Source organism: Salvia splendens, chromosome 15 (genome assembly GCF_004379255.2).
Source record: "Salvia splendens isolate huo1 chromosome 15, SspV2, whole genome shotgun sequence".
Classification (NCBI taxonomy): domain Eukaryota; kingdom Viridiplantae; phylum Streptophyta; class Magnoliopsida; order Lamiales; family Lamiaceae; genus Salvia; species Salvia splendens.
In genome coordinates, this window is record NC_056046.1 from 6,228,760 (window position 1) to 6,249,046 (window position 20,287).

General features: G+C 40.1%; 2 protein-coding genes and 1 non-coding gene across 3 annotated transcripts; 2 read left to right on the plus strand and 1 right to left on the minus strand.

Annotated features, from left to right (window-relative positions):
• The first annotated feature begins 10,231 nt into the window (after positions 1–10,231).
• TRNAD-GUC lies at positions 10,232–10,303 on the plus strand. The gene has a single exon. It is a non-coding gene; the product is annotated as a tRNA-Asp (tRNA).
• A 602-nt stretch (positions 10,304–10,905) lies between these two features.
• Positions 10,906–12,634, plus strand: LOC121767587 (E3 ubiquitin ligase BIG BROTHER-related-like). The gene is made up of 7 exons (XM_042163889.1): positions 10,906–11,004; positions 11,144–11,276; positions 11,380–11,423; positions 11,793–11,837; positions 12,015–12,133; positions 12,215–12,323; positions 12,443–12,634. Exons 1-7 carry the CDS (start codon positions 10,948–10,950, stop codon positions 12,506–12,508), a joined length of 573 nt encoding a protein of 190 aa, XP_042019823.1. The 5' UTR covers positions 10,906–10,947; the 3' UTR covers positions 12,509–12,634.
• A 155-nt stretch (positions 12,635–12,789) lies between these two features.
• LOC121767586 (protein OPAQUE10-like) lies at positions 12,790–16,813 on the minus strand. Its single transcript, XM_042163888.1, has 8 exons — positions 16,288–16,813; positions 16,094–16,185; positions 15,301–15,445; positions 14,997–15,128; positions 14,733–14,882; positions 13,442–14,620; positions 13,220–13,347; positions 12,790–13,134 (listed from the first exon to the last, which is right to left on the minus strand). Exons 1-8 carry the CDS (start codon positions 16,363–16,365, stop codon positions 12,993–12,995), a joined length of 2,046 nt encoding a protein of 681 aa, XP_042019822.1. The 5' UTR covers positions 16,366–16,813; the 3' UTR covers positions 12,790–12,992.
• Between the last annotated feature and the right edge of the window lie 3,474 nt (positions 16,814–20,287).

Genomic DNA, 20,287 nt, shown 5'->3' on the forward strand with positions numbered 1-20,287 from the left:
AGATCTTACCGAGATCTAATGGATGCCTTCCACAGGAGGTTCTTTCAGAAAGCGGAAGCCCGAATCACTTCGGCTCAGCTGCTTTCCATTCGTCAAGGTCGCGACGAAAAAATTAGCGACTTTATGACAAGATTCCACAAGGAATGCCTGCAAGTAGACGATCTCAACGATCTGCTTGTCATCTCGGCATTCCAAAATGGAATCCTGCCCGGAGCTCTCTACAGGAAGCTCGTTGAGTGCGGTCCGCAGACAGCTCAGGAAATGTGGGACATTGCGGACCAGTACTCCCGGGCCGATGAGGCAGACCGTCGCAAACGGTCGTTAGACAGCTCATCGTCCCGAGGAGACAGAAGGAAGCCCGATCATAGCGATCAGGGGCATCCTCGCCGGACTCCATTTGAAAGAATTCAAAGGGCTCCGGTGCAAGACAGATTGGGACCTCGTCTCAATCCCGAGAAGCCGCCCGCTCAGTTCGTACCGCTGAACAAGCCGAGAGCGGAAATTTTCGAACTGCACTCTGACCTATTCGAAAAGCCAAAGCGGATGACGAAATCAGCCGCGCGCCGACCACAGGATAACTACTGCTCCTACCATCAAGACCACGGTCACGATACTGAGGAGTGCAGAAACTTGGCTGCAGGTATCGATGTTCTTGTGAAGGCAGGGACATTGAAAAAATACCGAAGTAAGCAGCCAAAGAAGAATAAAAAGCAGAGTGGTGCGAACTGCGCCCCTCAGGATCCGAAAAGGCAGCCGGATCCCGAAGACGATGACGAGCCGCAATATGATGGAGTAATCCAGACTATTGACGCGCTCCCTGCCGGGAAGACCAAGTCGTCCCTAAAGTCAGAACGCAGAGGCTCCAATCGAGAGGAGCCAACGCATAAAAGGCTGAAGCAGGACGAAGTGATTACGTTCTCGGCTGCTGATCCCGTCCCGGCCATCTCTCCTCACCAAGACGCCATTGTCATCCAAGCCGGAGTGGCAAACAAACTGATCCACAGGGTGTTTGTGGATACAGGAGCGTCGGTTAGCATTCTTTTTAAAGAGTGCTTCGACAAACTAGAAGTGGACCCAGCTCGGCTCAGTCCGGCTCCGCTTCCCCTGAAGAGCTTCACTCAGGAGGACACCCGCCCTGAAGGTATTATCAGCCTTCCGATCACGGTGGGGAAAGTGCCTACTAGCTCCAGTACGATGATTGAGTTTTTCGTGGTGAAAGCTCGGTCCCCGTACAACGTCATCCTGGGAAGAGACTGGCTCAACACAGTTCGGGCCGTTTGCTCTACCTATCACCTCACCATCAAGATCCCTACTAAAGGAGGGATAGCGGTCATCCGAGGTGACCAAAAGAGAGCAAAGGAATGTCTGCAAATTGCGCTTAGAAGTGCCGAGCAGTCAGATCGGCACCACCAAGCATAGCAATCACAGCAGCCGGAGTCAGAGGCGATGACCGAAGTCATACCGGAGCCGAACTCGATGACAGTTCAGCTGTACGAAGACGATCCATCCAGAACGGTTAAGATCGGCTTCGCGGGAACGCCCCTACTTCGGGAAAAAACCATCCAGCTCCTCAAGGAGTATAAAGACGTCTTTGCATGGTCTCCGTTGGACATGACCGGAGTGCCCCCCGAGGTAATCACTCATCGGTTAAATATTGATCCTTCAGTCCGGCCGATAAAACAGAAGCAAAGACTCTTTGCGGCAGAACGAAGTCAAGTCATCCATGACGAAGTCCGTCAATTATTGAAGGCGGATGTGTTATTCGAAGTGAAGTATCCTTCGTGGGTGGCCAATCCTGTCATGATCAAGAAAAAGGAAGGAGGATGGCGGATGTGCATAGATTTCACCGATCTAAATAAGCACTGTCCCAAAGATTGCTATCCCCTTCCGAACATAGATAAAAAAGTAGAAGCTTTGGTAGGCTTTGAAATTTTTTGTTTTCTTGATCTGTACAAAGGATACCATCAAGTTTTAATGGATGAGATTGACGCTTCAAAAACGGCCTTCATTACTGATTTCGGCATTTTCGCTTATAAAAAGATGCCATTCGGTTTAAAGAATGCCGGAGCCACTTATCAAAGGATGGTAGACAAGCTTTTTCGGCACCTGATTGGAAAGGAGGTCGAAGTGTATGTTGACGATATAGTCGTCAAAAGCAAAAGCACCTCGGAGTACGAGCACAACCTCAAGTCCACTCTCAACGTGCTCAAGAAAGCCAACCTCAAACTTAATCCCCAAAAGTGTACCTTTTTGGTAGATTCGGGAAAGTTTCTGGGTTGTTGGGTTTCAAAGGACGGACTCAAGGCAAACCCCTCAAAAGTTCAAATCGTTCAGAACATGGCAATGCCGAAGTCCATACATGACGTGCAAAGGCTAACCGGATGTCTAGCCGCACTGAATCGATTCCTTTCCCAAGCAGCCGAAAAGCAACTGCCGTTCTTCAAGGTGTTGAAAAAGGCACCAAAGTTCGAGTGGGGAGCCGAGCAGAAAAAGGCCTTTGACGAGCTCAAAAGTTACCTAGCCGAGCTTCCTATTCTCTCTGCTCCAACCGAAGCCGAAGTAATATTCTTATACTTAGCGGCATCGGATCAAACCATCAGCGCGGTGCTTGTACGAGAAGAAGGCCTAAAGCAGCTTCCCATCTACTTTACAAGCCGAGCATTAAGAGGTCCAGAAACAAGGTATCAACCTCTGGAAAAAATTGCTCTGGCATTAGTAAATGCAGCAAGGAGACTGCGGCCATACTTCTATGCTCACAAGGTATGCGTCTTAACTGATCTGCCACTTCGGCAAGTGTTGACCAAACCAGAAGCATCAGGCAGAATCGCCAAGTGGGCTATAGAGTTGGGAGAGCACACAATTGAATATCTACCTCGGAAAGCCATCAAGGGACAAGCCTTGGCAGATTTTCTTGCAGAAGCAAAGTTCGATCAAGCAATTCCTGTTATTGCCGAACAGAAGGATTCTGCCAATGCCGAACTAGCACAGCCCTTGGAATCCGAAGTAGAGCCGCCGGACTGCTGGAGCGGATTCGTAGATGGAGCTTCAAACAAGATGGGAAGTGGAGCTGGTATTTTACTTATCGCTCCCGACGGACACGAGGTAACCTACTCACTTCGGTTCCTATTCCCCACTACTAATAATGAAGCCGAGTACGAAGCCCTCCTGGCCGGACTCCAGTTAGCGCAAAGTCTGCTCGTCAAATCTCTCAAAGTCCATTGTGATTCACAAGTCATAGTAAATCACATGTTGGGTACAAGTGAAGCTCGTGACGAGAGAATGAAGAAGTATTTGGACAAAGCGCAAAGCATCAGCCGAAGTTTCTCCTATTTTCGGATAATCCGCATTCCCAGAGCGGAAAATAGCCGAGCAGATACCTTAAGTAAGTTGGCCTCAGATCCGAGCTCAAAGGCGGAAGAATTAATGCATCGAAGCATTGATGAAGCCGAGGTACATTCAGTATCTAGCTCGCCGAACTGGATGACGCCGATCTTGCAGTATCTGGATCAAGGACAATTGCCCGAGGATAAGAGAGAAGCTCGGAAGATCACGTGCCGAGCACTTCGGTACGAACTTCATGAAGGAGTCCTCTTTAGAAAGTCTTACCTCCAGCCATTATTGCGGTGCGTAGGACCAGAAGAGACGGACTACATCCTCAGAGAAGTTCATGAAGGATCGTGCGGTAGCCACATCGGAGCCAGAGCTTTAGCTAAGAAAGTTCTGAGATGGGGATATTATTGGCCAACCATGGTACAAGAGGCAGTGCAGCTCGTCAAGAAGTGTACGAAGTGCCAAATTCATGCAAATGTCCCAAGGATGCCGCAGACCGATCTATACACTATGCAAAGCCCTTGGCCTTTCATGCAATGGGGCATAGACATAGTGGGACCACTTCCACAAGCTCCTCGGCAAATGAAATTCCTTATCGTTGCCGTGGACTACTTCACGAAGTGGGTGGAGGCTGAACCATTAGCTACGATAACGAGCTCAAAGGCATTGGACTTCGTCTGGAAGAACATAGTGTGCCGATTTGGCATACCCCACATCCTCATCTCGGATAATGGGACTCAGTTCACCGACAAGACGTTCAAGAATTGGTGCCAAGAGCTGAACATTCAACAGCGGTTCACTTCGGTCTCCCATCCCCAAGCAAACGGACAAACGGAAGTAACGAACCGGATTCTGGTGAAAGGGTTAAAAGCTCGGTTAGAACAAGCCAAAGGACAATGGGTAGAAAATCTCCCTCAAGTCCTGTGGTCCTACCGAACTACACCCAAAACCTCCAACGGTGAAACCCCGTATAGTCTGGTGTACGGCACTGAAGCCGTAATTCCGGTGGAGATCGGCGTACCCAGTCCCCGAACTCTAAATTTCTCCTCAGAAATGAATGACGACGGACTGAGAGCCGAACTAGATCTCGCCGAAGAAAGAAGAGAATTGGCGTGCATAAAAGCAGCCAAGTATAAGGAGCAAGTAGCCCGGTATTATAACCAAAGGGTGAAAAAGCTTCAATTTCAAGTGGGAGATCTCGTCTTGAGAAACAACGAAGTAAGCCGAGCAGAAAAGCTGGGCAAACTCGAACCCACATGGGAGGGTCCGTATCGGGTGTCAGAAGTCCTCGGCAAAGGGTCTTATAAATTGACTCACATGTCAGGAGAACAAGTACCCCGAACATGGCACGTCTCCAACCTCAAGAAGTTCCACTTGTAAGAGACAAAGTCCGGTCAGTCTGTCTTGTGTCTAGTTCGGTCATAGGGGTACATGTTTTTATTTGTTTGTTTTTACTTGTACTTTTTACTTGTCGTTTTATAAAAAGTTTAAAGTTTTTTCTTTCGTCTTTTTCATTTTTTCTCTATGTGTTTTGTCTCTATGTGCTTGTCGTCTCTTACAAATGGTACCAAGGTATATCGTTCTTTAAAGACTGATCCCCTTTTTAGATCGATTATTAAAGACTATTGTGAGTCCAAGCTTCTAAGGAGGATATAAGACCACAAGTCAGCTTAACAAGCAGTCCGTCTGAAACGAACTGCAATAAGCCAACGATTGTGAGTCCAAGCTTCCAAGGAGGATACAAGACCGCAATTCAGCTTAACAAGCACTTCGTCTGAAACGAACTGCCATAAGGGAAAGTCCGATCCACGCGATAAACCTCGCCGAATTAGGACGACCAAGTTCGGTCAAAAAAGTTTACCTCATAAGACCGGGGACGACCATGTCTGGTCAAAGAGGTTTACTGCATAAGACCACTTCGGTTAACTGGGAAAGTCCGATCCACGCGATAAAACTCGCCGAATTAGGACAAGGGAAAGTTCGATCCCAGCGACAAAAATCGCCAAATTAGAACACAAACCAAGTCTGGTCAAAGATGTTTATTTCATCAGACCAAAGACGAGTCCGGTCAAAGATGTTTATTTCATCAGACCAAAGACGAGTCCGGTCAAAGATGTTTATTTCATCAGACCAAAGACGAGTCCGGTCAAAGATGTTTATTTCATCAGACCAAAGACGAGTCCGGTCAAAGATGTTTATTTCATCAGACCAAAGACGAGTCCGGTCAAAGATGTTTATTTCATCAGACCAAAGACGAGTCCGGTCAAAGATGTTTATTTCATCAGACCAAAGACGAGTCCGGTCAAAGAAGTTTACTTCATAAGACCAAGGACCAAGTCCGGTCAAAGAAGTTTACTACATAAGACCGAGGACAAGTACGATGAAATTTTTTCGCTAAGCTGTAAATACAGTGTTAGAAGCGAAAACAAAATTTCATTTTTCAAATCTTGTTCGGCATACAACTCAGCTACCCTACAAAATGGCGTTACGCTATTACAAAGGACTATTCTACTGTCCAGGGTTGCTGAAGTTAAGCCACCTATCTGCAAAATCCTCTGGAAGCCGAGTTCGGTTGTTCCGAGCAGATGAAGAATAAGCAGGTCGACGAGATGCTATCCTCGACCCAACGCCTCTTCCCCGAGCCCGAGAAGTCCTAACACCTCGGCGATGAAGAGTCTCTGCAATAATCATCTGCTGATCTTGCTCGCTCATAGTCACAACTCCTCGGCGAATTTCAGTCCGTCCGTGTCTTGACGATTCCGGTTGCTCCTGAGCCCGTTCTCGTCTTGACGTTTCCGGCTGTTCCGGAGTTCGTTGTTGACTGGAAGTATGATTTTGAACAAGGGAACCAGAGGCTTGATCTGGAGTGCGAGCATCTGTTGGCACGACATGCCGAAGGAATCTTTCTATGGAGGGGCGCCGAGAAAGAACAATGTCGTACCGAGAAGCCCAGCGCCGTAATGATTTCACAACTTGTTGGCAAGCCGAGCTCTCCAGCGCATTGTTCCTCCGGAGTACATGATATTCCTCCCACAGTTCGTCAACTCGACTCTGAACATCTGATATGGTCAATCCCCCGCGCACACGGATGTAATCCTCGTACGCAGTCCTCTCAGCAACGGTCGTATTCAGCTCGGCCTCCAGATCCTTCTTATCGGACTCTAAGTCCTTATTATCGGCCTCCAGCTTCACTAAACGAGCCAGAAGCTCGTCATTCTTCGTCTGATCGGTTATAGCTCTTTTCTCAGCTTCGTCTAAAGCCGAAGAGTACAGCCGTTTCCAGTGAAGTATCTCCATCTCCTTGAGTACAAAGCAGCTATATTAGTTCGGCAGCTGTACCGAGCAGATAGTAAAATACAACAGGAATAAAGGCGAGTACGAAAAGCTATACGAAGACAAGTGTAGAGAATTTTTTCATTCACAAGGAAAATTTTTTACACTAGGAGGGCTTCAAGGCCATTTTACAAGGAAGAAACTAGACTAAGAGAAGGGAGACGAAATCATACTCCGCCAGCTTCGTCTCCGGCTCCTTGGTCTGGTTCAGCTTCTTTCTCCTGAACTACCTCAGCCTCCGCCTCGCCTCCTGCCGGCCTCGCCTCCGCCTCCTGATCGGCCTCCTTCTCCGGATGCCCGGCCCGCTCGACTTCGGCCTCCAGCTCCGGCGGCTCGGCCTCACCCTCTCCGTTGTAAGTCGAAGCGGGTGAAACGGGTCCCACGGAGGCAAAGATAGCCTCCAGGTTCTCGTCCCGATCAGCTCGGCAACTCCGGACTCGGTCTGCAGAAAGCAGGACCGAAGATGAAGCGAGCTCCTCAAGGAGCGGCAGATTCTGAAGCCGAGCTGCTATTTCTCGGCTGTACAGAGGCAGCACGACGTCGGCCCCCTGCTCGCCCTTATCGGCAATTAGCCTTACCAGGCTACCGACAAAGGCCGAGAACTGGCTGCTCAAAAAGAGTTTCTCCGTGTAAACACGGAGAGCCTCCCCTTGGGCAACCACGGCAGCAGCATCGCTCCGCTTCGTCTGCTCTCGCTGGATGACGAGCTGGTTTTTGGTAAACTGAGCTTCATCCTGGGCCGAAATCCTAGCAGCTCTGGCCTTCTCAAAGTTAGCCTCAGCCTGTTCGGCCCGATGACAAGCAGCCGCCAACTTCCTCTGCATCTCGGCATAGTCATTGGACGCTTTGGAGAGTTCGACGGCGACGAGCTTGGAGAGCATATCGTTCCTCTGAAAATGAATAAAGAAAAAAGTCAACAAAGGGGCCACAAAAAATACAGGAAAAAAGCAAGGCCAGAAAATCAAGAAGAGAATTCACCTCGGCGAAGTCCGTGGGCCATAAAAACGGCTCACAGATATGTTCCGAAGGAGGCGCCAAGACCACGTCTTTCTCTGGCGCTCTCGGGGGCTTCTGGGCCTTCCCCTTCCTACTTGCCGAAGTCGACTCCGGCTTCTTCGGATCCGAAGAGGTTTTTTGCCTTTTCGGAGTCCTCTCGGCATCAGACGCCGAGCTGGTGGTTTTCGGCCTCTCCGGCTCCTTGGACTCCGAAGATTTGCGGCTAGCCTTACTCAGCATGTACACTGCCAAAAAGCAAGAAAGCAAAGTCAGATTTTCTTCGTTAAAGCAGTAGAGCATAAAGATAAAGAGAAATCCTCACCCTCGGCCTCTTCGTCCGAAGACGAGATGTCGAACACGACGTCGCCCTTGACGAGCTCAGACTCCGTGTATTGTTTCCTAACTATGGGAATCTTGTTGAGCTCGCCATCGAGCGCGTCCAACGGTTCAGGCCGAGGGTGACGGATAACGGACTCCGGCCCTCTCCAGGGAAAACTAGGAGCCGCAGTCCTATCATAGTAGAAGAAGCGATTTTGCCACTTCGGCCACTTCGTTTTACAAAAGGCTCTAAAGGGCTGTAAAGGGATCAAGTAAAACCAAGACCCCTTCCTCTTAAATTGAAAGAATTTAAGGATCGCCTTCAAAGACAAATCCCTTCCTAACCCACGGAGTTCGGCAGCGAAGGCCGACAAGTGCCTCCAAGAGTTCGGAGTCACTTGGCCTAAAGGAAGCTGAAAAAAATCTAGTAAATCTATAAAGGCAGAAGGGAGGGGGAAACGAAGCCCGCATTCTAAGCAGGCCTCGTACACGGTGGCGTACCCCTCCGGCGGGGAGTCAGCCCTATGATCACCGTCAGGTACCACCGCCTTCCCCCCAGGAAAAAAGTATTTTTCGGGTAGGGATATCACAGTATCCTTACTCAAAATACTATGGAAATACTCTACGGTCTTCTCCCCGGACTCTTTCCGGCCAGAAGACCCCTTATCCCCTTTCCTACCGCTACCCGACTCCGAAGAAGAAGAAGACATTTTTCTTACTTTTTGAAGGTGAAGAAAGTCTGAAGAAGCTCTTGAAAGCGGAAGAAAATTTCTCGAGAAAGAGAGAGTATAGAAGACGCAACAGCAAAGGTGTTCAAATGAGGAAGAAAAAGCATATTTATTAGATACGGGAAAGATTTCGAGATCGTTGCGCCGTTTCGAATCCCACCTTTTCAGGATTCAACGGCCGGATTTTACTGTCGCATTTAATGCAGGCACGCGCAAGGCACGTCCCCTGATGTCAGCCTCCCCCGTACCCTTTTCCAGAATGCCGAAGTGACTCGCTTCGCCGAAGTGATTCACTTCGCTTTTCGGGGGGGGTAGTGATGGGGTACGAACTAAACCCTAATGGCAAGCCCAATAACAGTGACGGCCCATCAGCCCAGAGCCCAAGAAAGAGTATCTGTTCGGCACCAAAGAGTTCGGCACGACCAAAGAGTTCGGACTCAGCCTACAGCTCGGTAAAAGCCGACCAGTCAAGCTCTCCTCTCAGATCGGCAAGAGCTGATCGGTAAAGTCCAGCAGTTCGGTCTCGGCATTCGACCGAACTAGGAGTTAGTGGACTCATGAAAGGCCTCCACGACCTCCGCTATACCCACGATCTATTTAGTGGTACGAAGCAGTTATTGAGCAGTTATTGCTCACCCACGATCTTGTTAGTGGGGCTGCAAACCACGACCTTAGTTCAATGTATAAATAGAACTTAGATCAGATAGAAAAGGGTTAAGCTCTCTAGAGATAAAATAGCATATAGCAAGTCTGTGTTGTAAGCTGTAATCCCAGATCAAGCAATACAATCTTGCCCTCCCTTCTTCCCGTGGACGTAGATTTACTTCAGTAAATCGAACCACGTAAATTCTTTGTGTCGTAATTTATTTTTACGAGCATTTATCATCATCAATAATTCGCGGATTCATCACCACTTAAACCCACTTTTTCAACTACAGTAGTAGTGCTAATACAAAGAAAAGTCTGAAAAAGATCAATTATGAGTTTGAAAAACATTCTTTTTGTTGGGACGCCTCAATCTTTACATTTTATGCGATGTCAATGTGTACCACGTAGCGACATACACAAAACCAATTATGCATACAAACTTAACAAATGGCATTATTCATTTATTCTCATATTTGAATAGTAAACATAGAGTATATTTTTTATTATTTTCAAATCACCCCTTCACCTCTTATTTTGCTCTATTATGTGTCGCTATCAAATTAACAAAGAAACAAAAACAAAATATTTTTTCTCCTCATGTTTCTATCTATCATCTACGCTTATGCCACACGGCCCACACTGTCAATTTTCTTATATCATCATATCAATTATCAATCTTGATTTGGCTGAAATTTAAATTAATAGTAGAAAATTTCAGAATATGCGAAACTTTATGTATTTAGTTAAACACCAATTTTTAAAATTATAAGAAAATTTAAAATTCACTAACAATAGGTGACTTTAATGTCCAATTCACCCTAAATATAAATGCAATAATGTTAAATAAATAATACTATACCTTTCTAAGAGAACATCAAGTCGTTGTAGTATAGTGGTAAGTATTCCCGCCTGTCACGCGGGTGACCCGGGTTCGATCCCCGGCAACGGCGTTCATTTTCTTTTTCCAAAGAAATACTAATAAATATGCATACATTATTTCTGCTCGTTTTATATTTTTTAATTACATAAAACTAAGAAGATCTATGCTCTAGCTTTTCGAAAAATTGAAGAGAATTTTTAAAAAATTATGTAATTGTCTACTCCATATTTTAGCAAAAAATGGCTAAATGTCCATATTTTTATCCAATCTATACACTATTGAATATTCTATTACTATATGCATATTGCTACTATACATCGATAGGGGGTTGCCTCCTCATCTAACGTCGAGTATAATAAGATTTAATCTTAATAAATCTACAAATTACTAAAACTATGTAGTACTAAAATAATATTCTCAAATGATATCGAATATTTTGTAGTATCTATGTTTTTTGTGTATAAATTAAATCCGCAATGCAGTTCAAACACGGCAAACAATTAATAGCAGAGAAAGTAATATCGGAATCTGGAAAACAAGAATGGGAAGAAATGGTTAATGGATTGCTTTCTCGCTCATCACAAACTTTGCTTGCACTCAACAAATTTATACACATTATATATATACTTAAATTTATGTCTCACTTTCTGTATTCTTTTATATTCTCTTTAATTACACCACAATAATCACAGGTTTAATTTCTTCAACAGCGTGATGGACGAGGAAAGAAGGAAAAGAACCAAGAGAACTACATTGGATCAACTTGAAGAGGTTTATAATTTTCCAATTTCATTCACTTTTTTTACATGCAATAATTAATAATTATAGGGCAATGCATGAGTTCCATAGTTTAATACTACGATGCAATGGGGCAGAATAATGTTGTTTAATTTATTTATTTTTTAATTAGGGAAGAGTTTTCCCGGCAGTGCTGGAAACTATAGAAAGCGCGGGCGATGAAGAAGCCGCCGAGACGTGTTCTTCTAGCTCTGGTGAAGAGTTTGAATATAGCGATGATGATTTTTTATATGGCTCCATAAATTGTAAGTTTATATGAGTACTCGCACTAGATTTTTGGTATACATATTTAAACTCTAGCTATTTATTGATGAGAATTAATTTTATTTTTCTTGTATTATATTGCAGCTGGAGTAGATTACTGGGAGGATGATAGTTATTATTCAGATGGGGTATGTATAACTACAAACCTCTAGTTTTAATTACTAAGAAATTAATTATCAGGCATTTGACAAAATTAAACAGGAAGGTCCAGTAAGAAAGCATAACTCGAGCTTATTTATATTTGACTCATTAATTTGATTGTACAATTGATCAATATAGTAGTATTACAAAGAATGAGCAATTTAGCTAGTAATAGAGCATGTCCCTAACCAATAACTAAACCTAGATCAACAAATAATGTCTAAATAAAAATGGAAACTTTAAACCAATGACCTATTGCAAGAGAAGCTTTGGTGCCTTAATAAAGCTGACTAAAATTGGTTTTTATTTTAAACAATTTTTATAGTATTTTCTAAAATTTATTGTATTTTGATCAGGAAATTGAAGAAGATGATGTTGATCCTGACCAATTATCTTATGAGGTACAAGCACAGGGCAAATTATCTCTCTTTCTCTCTTCTCTTTATTCTTTTTTTTTTCTTTATTCATTTTCTTTTCTATTTCATCAAGTGTTAGTTATTGCATTTTTTCTGCTGTATTTGATAAATATTTACTACTACTACTACTATAATAAATGGAATTTATTTGAATGAAAGCAGGAGCTGATTGCCCTTGGAGAGATGGTGGGAGTAGAGAACAAAGGATTATCAGAAGATGAAATTACTAAATATTTACGTCCACTTACATGCAACTCTACCTCCAATTTAATTATTGACAGGTAATAAATCCCACTTTCCTAATAATTTCCACAAATATTATTCATCAATTCATTGAAATTCACAAACTAAATTATATATAGGTGCGTAATATGTCAAGTGGAGTATGAAGTGGGAGAGAATCTAGTTAGCCTACAGTGTGATCATCTCTACCACAGTGAATGTATATCCAAATGGCTTCAAATTAACAAGGTAACACAAATTGGGAATACCTTAATCTCTAAATAAAAAGTTAATCTATAATCATGTGATAATTTATGTATCTCACTCATTTATCCATAAGGCTTCTACTAATTTGTTTATTTTCGCAGATTTGCCCGATTTGTAACAACGAGGTCTGTACAGCAACTTCCTCGAACGAAAAGAGCAGTGTATAGTATGATGATTTATGTAGTGAACTACTCCTTATAACTTGGTAGTAGATGATTTCATAGAAGTATTTTAAGTTCTTTCATGTCGTACTATTCTTTTATAAACAAGAATAAAAAGATGAAAATTGTAAATTGATCATGGTCTCATTTCACACTTTTACCAACTGTGTTGCAAGATAAATAACTGATCAAGTTAGCTAGCTTTAATTAGACTATTCTCTCTCCCCACTTATAAGGTTGTAAAGGGATGCTTATCTCGGTTCTAATACTATCAAGCACAAAAGGAATGAAATGTGACATAAATTTTTTATATAATCAATAAAATAAATTCATAAATAAAGAGTTTGTTTAACTTAGACCTATATCTCTGTATCAAAATCGGATATGGCAGAAGCCATGCAGCAATGTTCTCGGGCAATCTCCCACGTCCATCTAGCCGTTACATTTCCTCAGTTTCTCGGATAATACCATGCCTTTATGTACGCTAATTTCATAGCTTGAGCTTCTCTGTTGGATATACCCCTTTCCCTACACTTCTTGTTTGTTGCTTCCCGGATGAGGGCTTCTGTCCGTTATGCTTCAGCGTCTGAGGATTCTGTCGACGTTCTTGTGCACTGTTCGCATTGGTTTTTCTGCAGTGCAAGGCATTTTACATCAATAAGAGATTTGAGATTGAGACCACACCTGATGTGTAGCAACATATCATAACATCCATACCTGATGTGTAGCAAGAGAAATATGACACCAGCAACTGCTGTGCCTTTCACAACTGTTTTCAGCAATGGGTTTCCCTTATGCTTCGTCGGAGGCCGTTGAGAATCACTTTCAACCTTTTCTCTTTTGCCCTGAGATAAGAAAAATGATTAAATATTGCAGGCGGCTTAAATATTTTTCAATACATAATCTGTTGCATGATAATTTGTAGTAGAAAATAATCACCTGATCACCGTTTTCATCAGTTGGAGAAATATTATTTTGGGCACTCGAGTCCTGTGCTGTGTTCCTGTCATCAACTTGGACACGGGCTGAAACAGTTTCAAGTACAGAGCTATGTGTGTTGGTGTCACCAGAAACAATCTGAGGTGGAGCATCTTGGATGTTTATAGATTGAAAAGCTATGTCCTCAACTAGTTTACTCTTGTTTGAGAATTCTAAACAGACCGATCCTCCATGCTCTACTGTATCTTCATCTGAACCAAGGATGATAGCCCCGTTAGTCTCTTTATTATTATCTTCACCAAAAAGAGGTCTCTCGGTATCCTCATTTGCAATGATCACATCCCTAAGGACATTATTCTCAGCAGCGTTGTCATCTTTTGAGTGCTCCGAAATGGGCGATTCGACTTCTTCCGATAATACAGGTGCATCTTTATAGAGTTTCCTAGACTCAAGTTCCTTGGATGCAGAAGATTTAACATTCGAACTCAATGAATCTTCCACATCATATTGATTGTCAAACTCCAAGTTGAGCAACCGGCCCAACACAGAGGTCATACTAGTTGTGGAAGAAACCTCCATATCTTCATCATCAGAATACACTCTTTGTGATCCATTGTGGAAACTCCTCTCACCCGTAGTAGCTCCTTGGGGTTCGACATTTAGAAAAAAATCAAACATATTGTTCTCTCCATCACCAACAACAGAGTTACTATCATTTGCATGAACCATTAAATCTGAAAATGCCAAATAATTGGCAATGTAATTATTTTCTCCCACCTCAATGCATGAAGAATCTCCCATGTAAGGATCGTCATTCTCAGGGGTCAAGTTCACACTTGAAACATCCGCATTACCATTGTTGTAGGTTTGTCTCTCTTCACCATTTACATTTGAACTACCATCATATGATATCTTCTTAGAAACACTGCAACAAGAAATATCTTTGTCGATGTCAGATTTGCATTTGACATCTGATTCCACCAAATTTTTCGTCCTATATTGTCCAGATACATAGCTATTTTCATGTGAATCTTCTAGGTAGGAATTCACTCCATTGGCATCATCAAAATTGGTTGGAGATGAAAAGGAATTTTCACCCATGTATCGGCTTTCTGCTTCATCTGACTCATCTGAGCTACTTGAATCACCATCTCTGATGTCCGGTGAAAATAAGTTGCTCTATATAAAGTCAAGAAAACATCAATCAGCAACTTTCTGGTAGCATCTATCACAAATTTTGGCTATAACAACTAATTGTCACTTATATTTAGAAGAATAAGTAATTGCTTACCTTTTTCAGCTTCGTAATTGAGCCCTTATGTGAACCATAACTGGATGAACTCGAAAAGGTGCACTGTGGTGACTCTAAGCTCCTTCTTATCACCCCTACCATATCAGTTGGCATGGTTACTGAGTGAGTAACCATGTCGAAGTCTGGGACCTGATTGAAAGAAAATAGCAAAAATAAGAGCCTGACTGTAACGCTTTGGAAGAGTCTGTGTTGCTGAAATCACAGAAAATAACAGGAACTGTATTGTAATAAGAGATATCTTACACTTAGTTGCTTAGACCTTGCTTTTTTTGAAAGGGCTCTTATACAAATGCATACTTTTCGAATATTTCTTTTCTCCACAACATCAGTTGGTGAAAAAAGGTCGATGCCATTCAATCCCAGAATTTTGCATACCTGAAAGAAAAATAGTTAGATGGAAGGTACTAACAAACCATCACAGACAAGGGCAGTCACAAGAGGCATGAAACACATATGTCAATAGCATTCGCATCTAAATATCTGAAAATAAAGTGAAAGCATAACAGTGTAAAATTTAATAAGGGCACACCCAGAAATGATGCATTACCTTTAGAAAGAAATCAACATTGGAGTAAGGCCTGTACCTCCCACTGCTCTTCTTAGAAGCAAATGGACCATATTTATGTTTCAAATGCCTGAGCTCCATACATTTGGTCATCAAAAAGTCCCACACTACTCTAGAAACTTGAAACCTGAAGGGACAGAAAAATATTATCAATGAATTATAGAAATGTTTCCCAGAGATAAAGGAGAATGTACTCAAGGGCTTATTAGCAAATGCAATACAAATGCTTCTCAGGCTAAATTCCACTGAGTTTAGGAAACCAAAAATTCTTATTTTCAACAACAGCAGTACATTTCTATTGCAATAGAGCACACTGATTCAAGAACCAATCAAGCACATTGAGAAACAGAGGAACATCTGATTCAAATAAAGCGCATAGATTCCTTAACCCAATTGATCATGAAATCCATTAAGTTAAACAAGGACAATAGATATGAACATTTAATTCAAAATCACATCTTATTTTTATCATAAATAAACTGAATCCTGGACTAATGCATTAAAAGTTCAGTTACAAAGTTAGCACTTAATAACGGTATATATATACAAATATGTTAACATCCATGTCAACCTTTTGGGATCCAAATACATGGGAAGATCGATTCAGATTTTAAACTCACTTAAACAAACATCAGGAAGCAGATAAAATTTAGAAAGATAATCAGAACCCAAACACCAACAATCAAGATCCCCAACAGCCAACGAATACAGTGAACTAGTAAGCAAAAACAACAATGAATCCTCCCAATTTCAATATTAAAACACTAGGACTAACAGTATTTCTCCATCTTGAAGCAAATCAGGGAGAGCCAAATCCTCATCCAATCTCGTATGCAGAAGCTCCCCCAGCCATATCCGTGTTTGAGTCTGCACCAATCCAACAATCACTTATTAAACTTCCCATCAAATTGAACAATTCCGAAGAATCAAATAACAGCAATGAACGAGTTTTGAGATGCAATGGATGACCTGCAAAAAGACTTCATCCAACTCCCGGAAGCTCGATTCCGCCGACGAAGACGGCGCCGGCGGCGACGATTCAATCATGACTTTATCAGATTTCCCGCCTAAAATCACTGATCCACAGCTATAAAAAAAAGATTTCAAATCAGGTGTAAAGAGGAGAAAGATGGATTGAGTGAAGGAGAAAGTGCTGCCGCTGCTAACAGAGAGAGAAGAAGCGAAGAGTTTTGAATTTTGGTTCCACGTTTACGAGGTAACAACAGTGCCGCGTGGTTAAATTTATTTCCATTTCTTCTTCTTCTTCTTTATTAAATTCACCCAAAAATGAAAAATTCTAGCAATAATTAAAAATCTGTAAATTTGTGACTGCGATTGATTGAAGTTCCTATCCTTGTATCTCAATCATGGATTCATATTTAACTATTTTTTCCTTAGATTTGGGATTTGGGATTTATGGAGGAGGCATTGCTACGCATCGCAGCTGATGAATGAGACAAGCTGCGGATTATGGGCTTTGTATTTTCTCACTTTTCATGACATTTCTTTTCTTTTTGAACGTCTATAAAAAAATATGATTCGATTTTATTTATAGAGTAGTAACTATCTTATTATACTAAATCACTTTAATATTTAAATTTATTTACATATCCTATAATCCTATTACATGTAGTCCATTATTATTATTATGGTAACTTATATTGAACACTGTAATTAATGTAAATTGCTTTCATCACTAAAAAGTATCCGAGGCATGAGCTCTTAGGACTAATTTTACATGTTGGAATGAGTAATGATCATCATAATAATCTTAAAATCAATAAGGTATTGGGAAAAGTTTTTGTGAAAGTTGATTATCATGTCGTCTTTTATGCAATAAAAAATTATGTTACTTTAGTTTATACGAATGCTTTGTTTGTCAGAGATCTTGAATTGATTTCAATTAAATTATTTTTTGACCCTATGAGTTTGTTAAAAGCATACACGCGGTTTAATATTACTGAGTTGAGTCAGATTTGATTTGTGTATTACGATTATTAAGAAAATTCATAAATCAATTAAATTGATTGAATGGCAGATTTGTAATTTAAAACAAATTATGGTCGATTAAATACATCAAATGTGACCGCGATAATTATGTGGTAGTTATCCATAACACAATTTTGTGAAAATGGAAATAGTTCAGGATGTAATGTGATGATATTTTTACTAAATATTTTCATATCTATATGGCTTCTTTTTTTTATCATATCTGTATATACTCACATTGTCAACATTTATTTAATTTTTTATTAGTGATATATTCTTCATTATAAAATACTCCTTACCAGAGACTAACCGCTCATCTTATTAATTAACTGTACAAAATTATCTCATTTCATGAGCTATATACGAAGTGCTTCACTAAATAATTAGTTCAAACAAACTTTTATTAAGTTGTGACTCTTCGAGCGTTTATTAACTCGTGAATAAAGTCACGAAACATAAGGAAAACGTATTACTCCCTCCGTCCCCAATTAATAGTCACACTTTTCCATTTCGGTCTGTCCCCAATTAAGAATCACACTTCATTTTTACCATAAATGGTAAGTAGGTCGCACATTCCACTAACTCACTTCACTCACATTTTATTATAAAACCAATATAAAAAAATGGGTTCCACATTACACTAACTTTTTCAACCAATTTTTCTTTGCATTTCTTAAAACTCGTGCCTAGTCAAAGTGTGACTCTTAATCGGGGACGGATGGAGTACTTCACATCTAATTTTATACTAATAATATTTGGGGTTTGCTCATAAATCATTTTCAAATCTTTAATTTCATTTTGTACGTTCAGTTTATTGCTTTGACAAGTTGTTAATCGTTATTGTCTTATTATTGTTATTGCTTTTACAGAACGGATCATCTATTACATTGTATAATAGCTTTTCTTTCCAAAACATGAGATCCACATGTCAAGTTTGTAGTGGTGTATCAGAAAATGTATTATACAATGTATTGATCACTATTTACTGTCCACTCAAATTCAAACATCCAAATTTGAATCATTAAATCTATAAGATTTGTCTATTTTTTTCGTGTTTTTTGCATTATGTTATATGCAAGCGATACCGCTGTTTTCTACTACTCCAAAATGGTAGCAAAGACATAAAACTTTTTAGCTAGTTTTTTTTGGGGGGGTCATATGAATCTGGTTAATTTACAAAAGAAAATGAAACTTGTATTACCACATTAGTCATGAAATAGTTAATGAGTTAGTACAAAAACTCAAATATTATTAACAACTAGAAATGTTCAACACATTCAAGTAAATTAAGTGTTTTTAGGTGAATCCTCAGCAAATGGCATTCATGACTGATATTGAAAAAAACGATAGTACTATGTGTAAATGTGTCAAGGTTAGAAGTAGGTTACCGAATAATTAGGCCGAGTCTACATTTGGAGCATTGTAAATAATTAAGTGGACTACTTTAATATGTCAAATGGATAGTTTGTTTTAGATTTGACAAATAAATTTTCAAGTACAAAGCATAACACTCTTTTTTATCTATATTATTCATGTGGTGTGAATATTACAATAATTGTATAGTAAGTTTTCATAACAAAAAGATTAGGATTAAAATTTATAAAAATTCACAAAATTTTCGATACAAAGTGTTGATAGTAATTCTGTTTGAGAAATTACGGACATCTTATGTTGAAAAATTGAATGTTTCTATTTTACTATACACTGAAAAATGATATCAAGATATCATTGTTAAAACTATGCTACGTATAAAACAAAATTTAAGTCAAAATTGGGGAATTCTTGTCACGTATAACTATAAAACCAAAACTTTATATAACACATAATTATAGATATGTATGGTAGCTGGTACCAGACACATAATTTTCTTTTCAAGATACGTACACGTTATTTTCAGAAATTAATGGTCTGGTAAAATATTTAGGCTTGTAGGTGTCACATTTAATAGTGTATAATAAATAGTAGTACCACATTGTTTCACGTTTCTCACTGGAATTTAAATTTTGATATTGAACAAGAATAAATAATTCAATTGGAAACTATTACTATCACGTATTTTCATTAAATGTGTTCCGATCTGTTGAATTATGAGGACCCATCCCGGAATTAAGGCATAGTTTTCAATTTTCAAAATTGAATTTTAAAAAATTACGACAAATATTTGAAATTTGTGGGATGTACAATGACTGCATGGTTAAGAAGAAAACAAAACTAATAGTTAAAAAAAAGATTAAGAACATATATTTGAAATTTGAAAGGAATGTGTAATGGTGGGCTTGGATAAAAGAAGAAGATAAAAAATTAAGTGTGTATATTTAATTATGTAAGTAGGATAGACCATAATTATTTTTGTAGGGATCCTAACAATATTTCTTCATTCAATTAATGGGATTTATTAGCTTTGACTAAAATATTAATCAAATAGTAGGGAGTACTGGTTATTGAATAAAACAATGATACAATTCCCATGCTTGCTGTATATTTTATAGAGTGTGGCAACTAATTCAAAGTTTTACATTTTTTAGCCATATGATGTTTCTCTCATCCATTATTTTATTTTTACTATGTTTAGTATAAAATTCGTTCCCATTCCTAAAAAATAATCGATGATTATTACGTCAAAATCTCCAATCTTGACATGAACGATAAAATATGTCTCAATCAAACGAATCTTGTTACAAAATTACTTGAAATTTACAGTAAACTTGAAACATATGCTAATCCCAACAAAAATATTTACTAAAGTTTATGAAAAAAATCGATCCAAGTATTTATTTTTTATGCCTTAAATATTAGAGGTATGTGACTAAATGAAGTTATTACGAGCCCGGTTGAATTAAGAAGTTATTGGACCATATCGTTCAACCCAAATTCAGATAAAGTAGCTTATTTACATCTTATAAGAAATACACAAGAGTTTTTAATTGAACAGCATAATTAAAATGGGCCTATTTAAATAAATAAAATTTTATAGATGGGC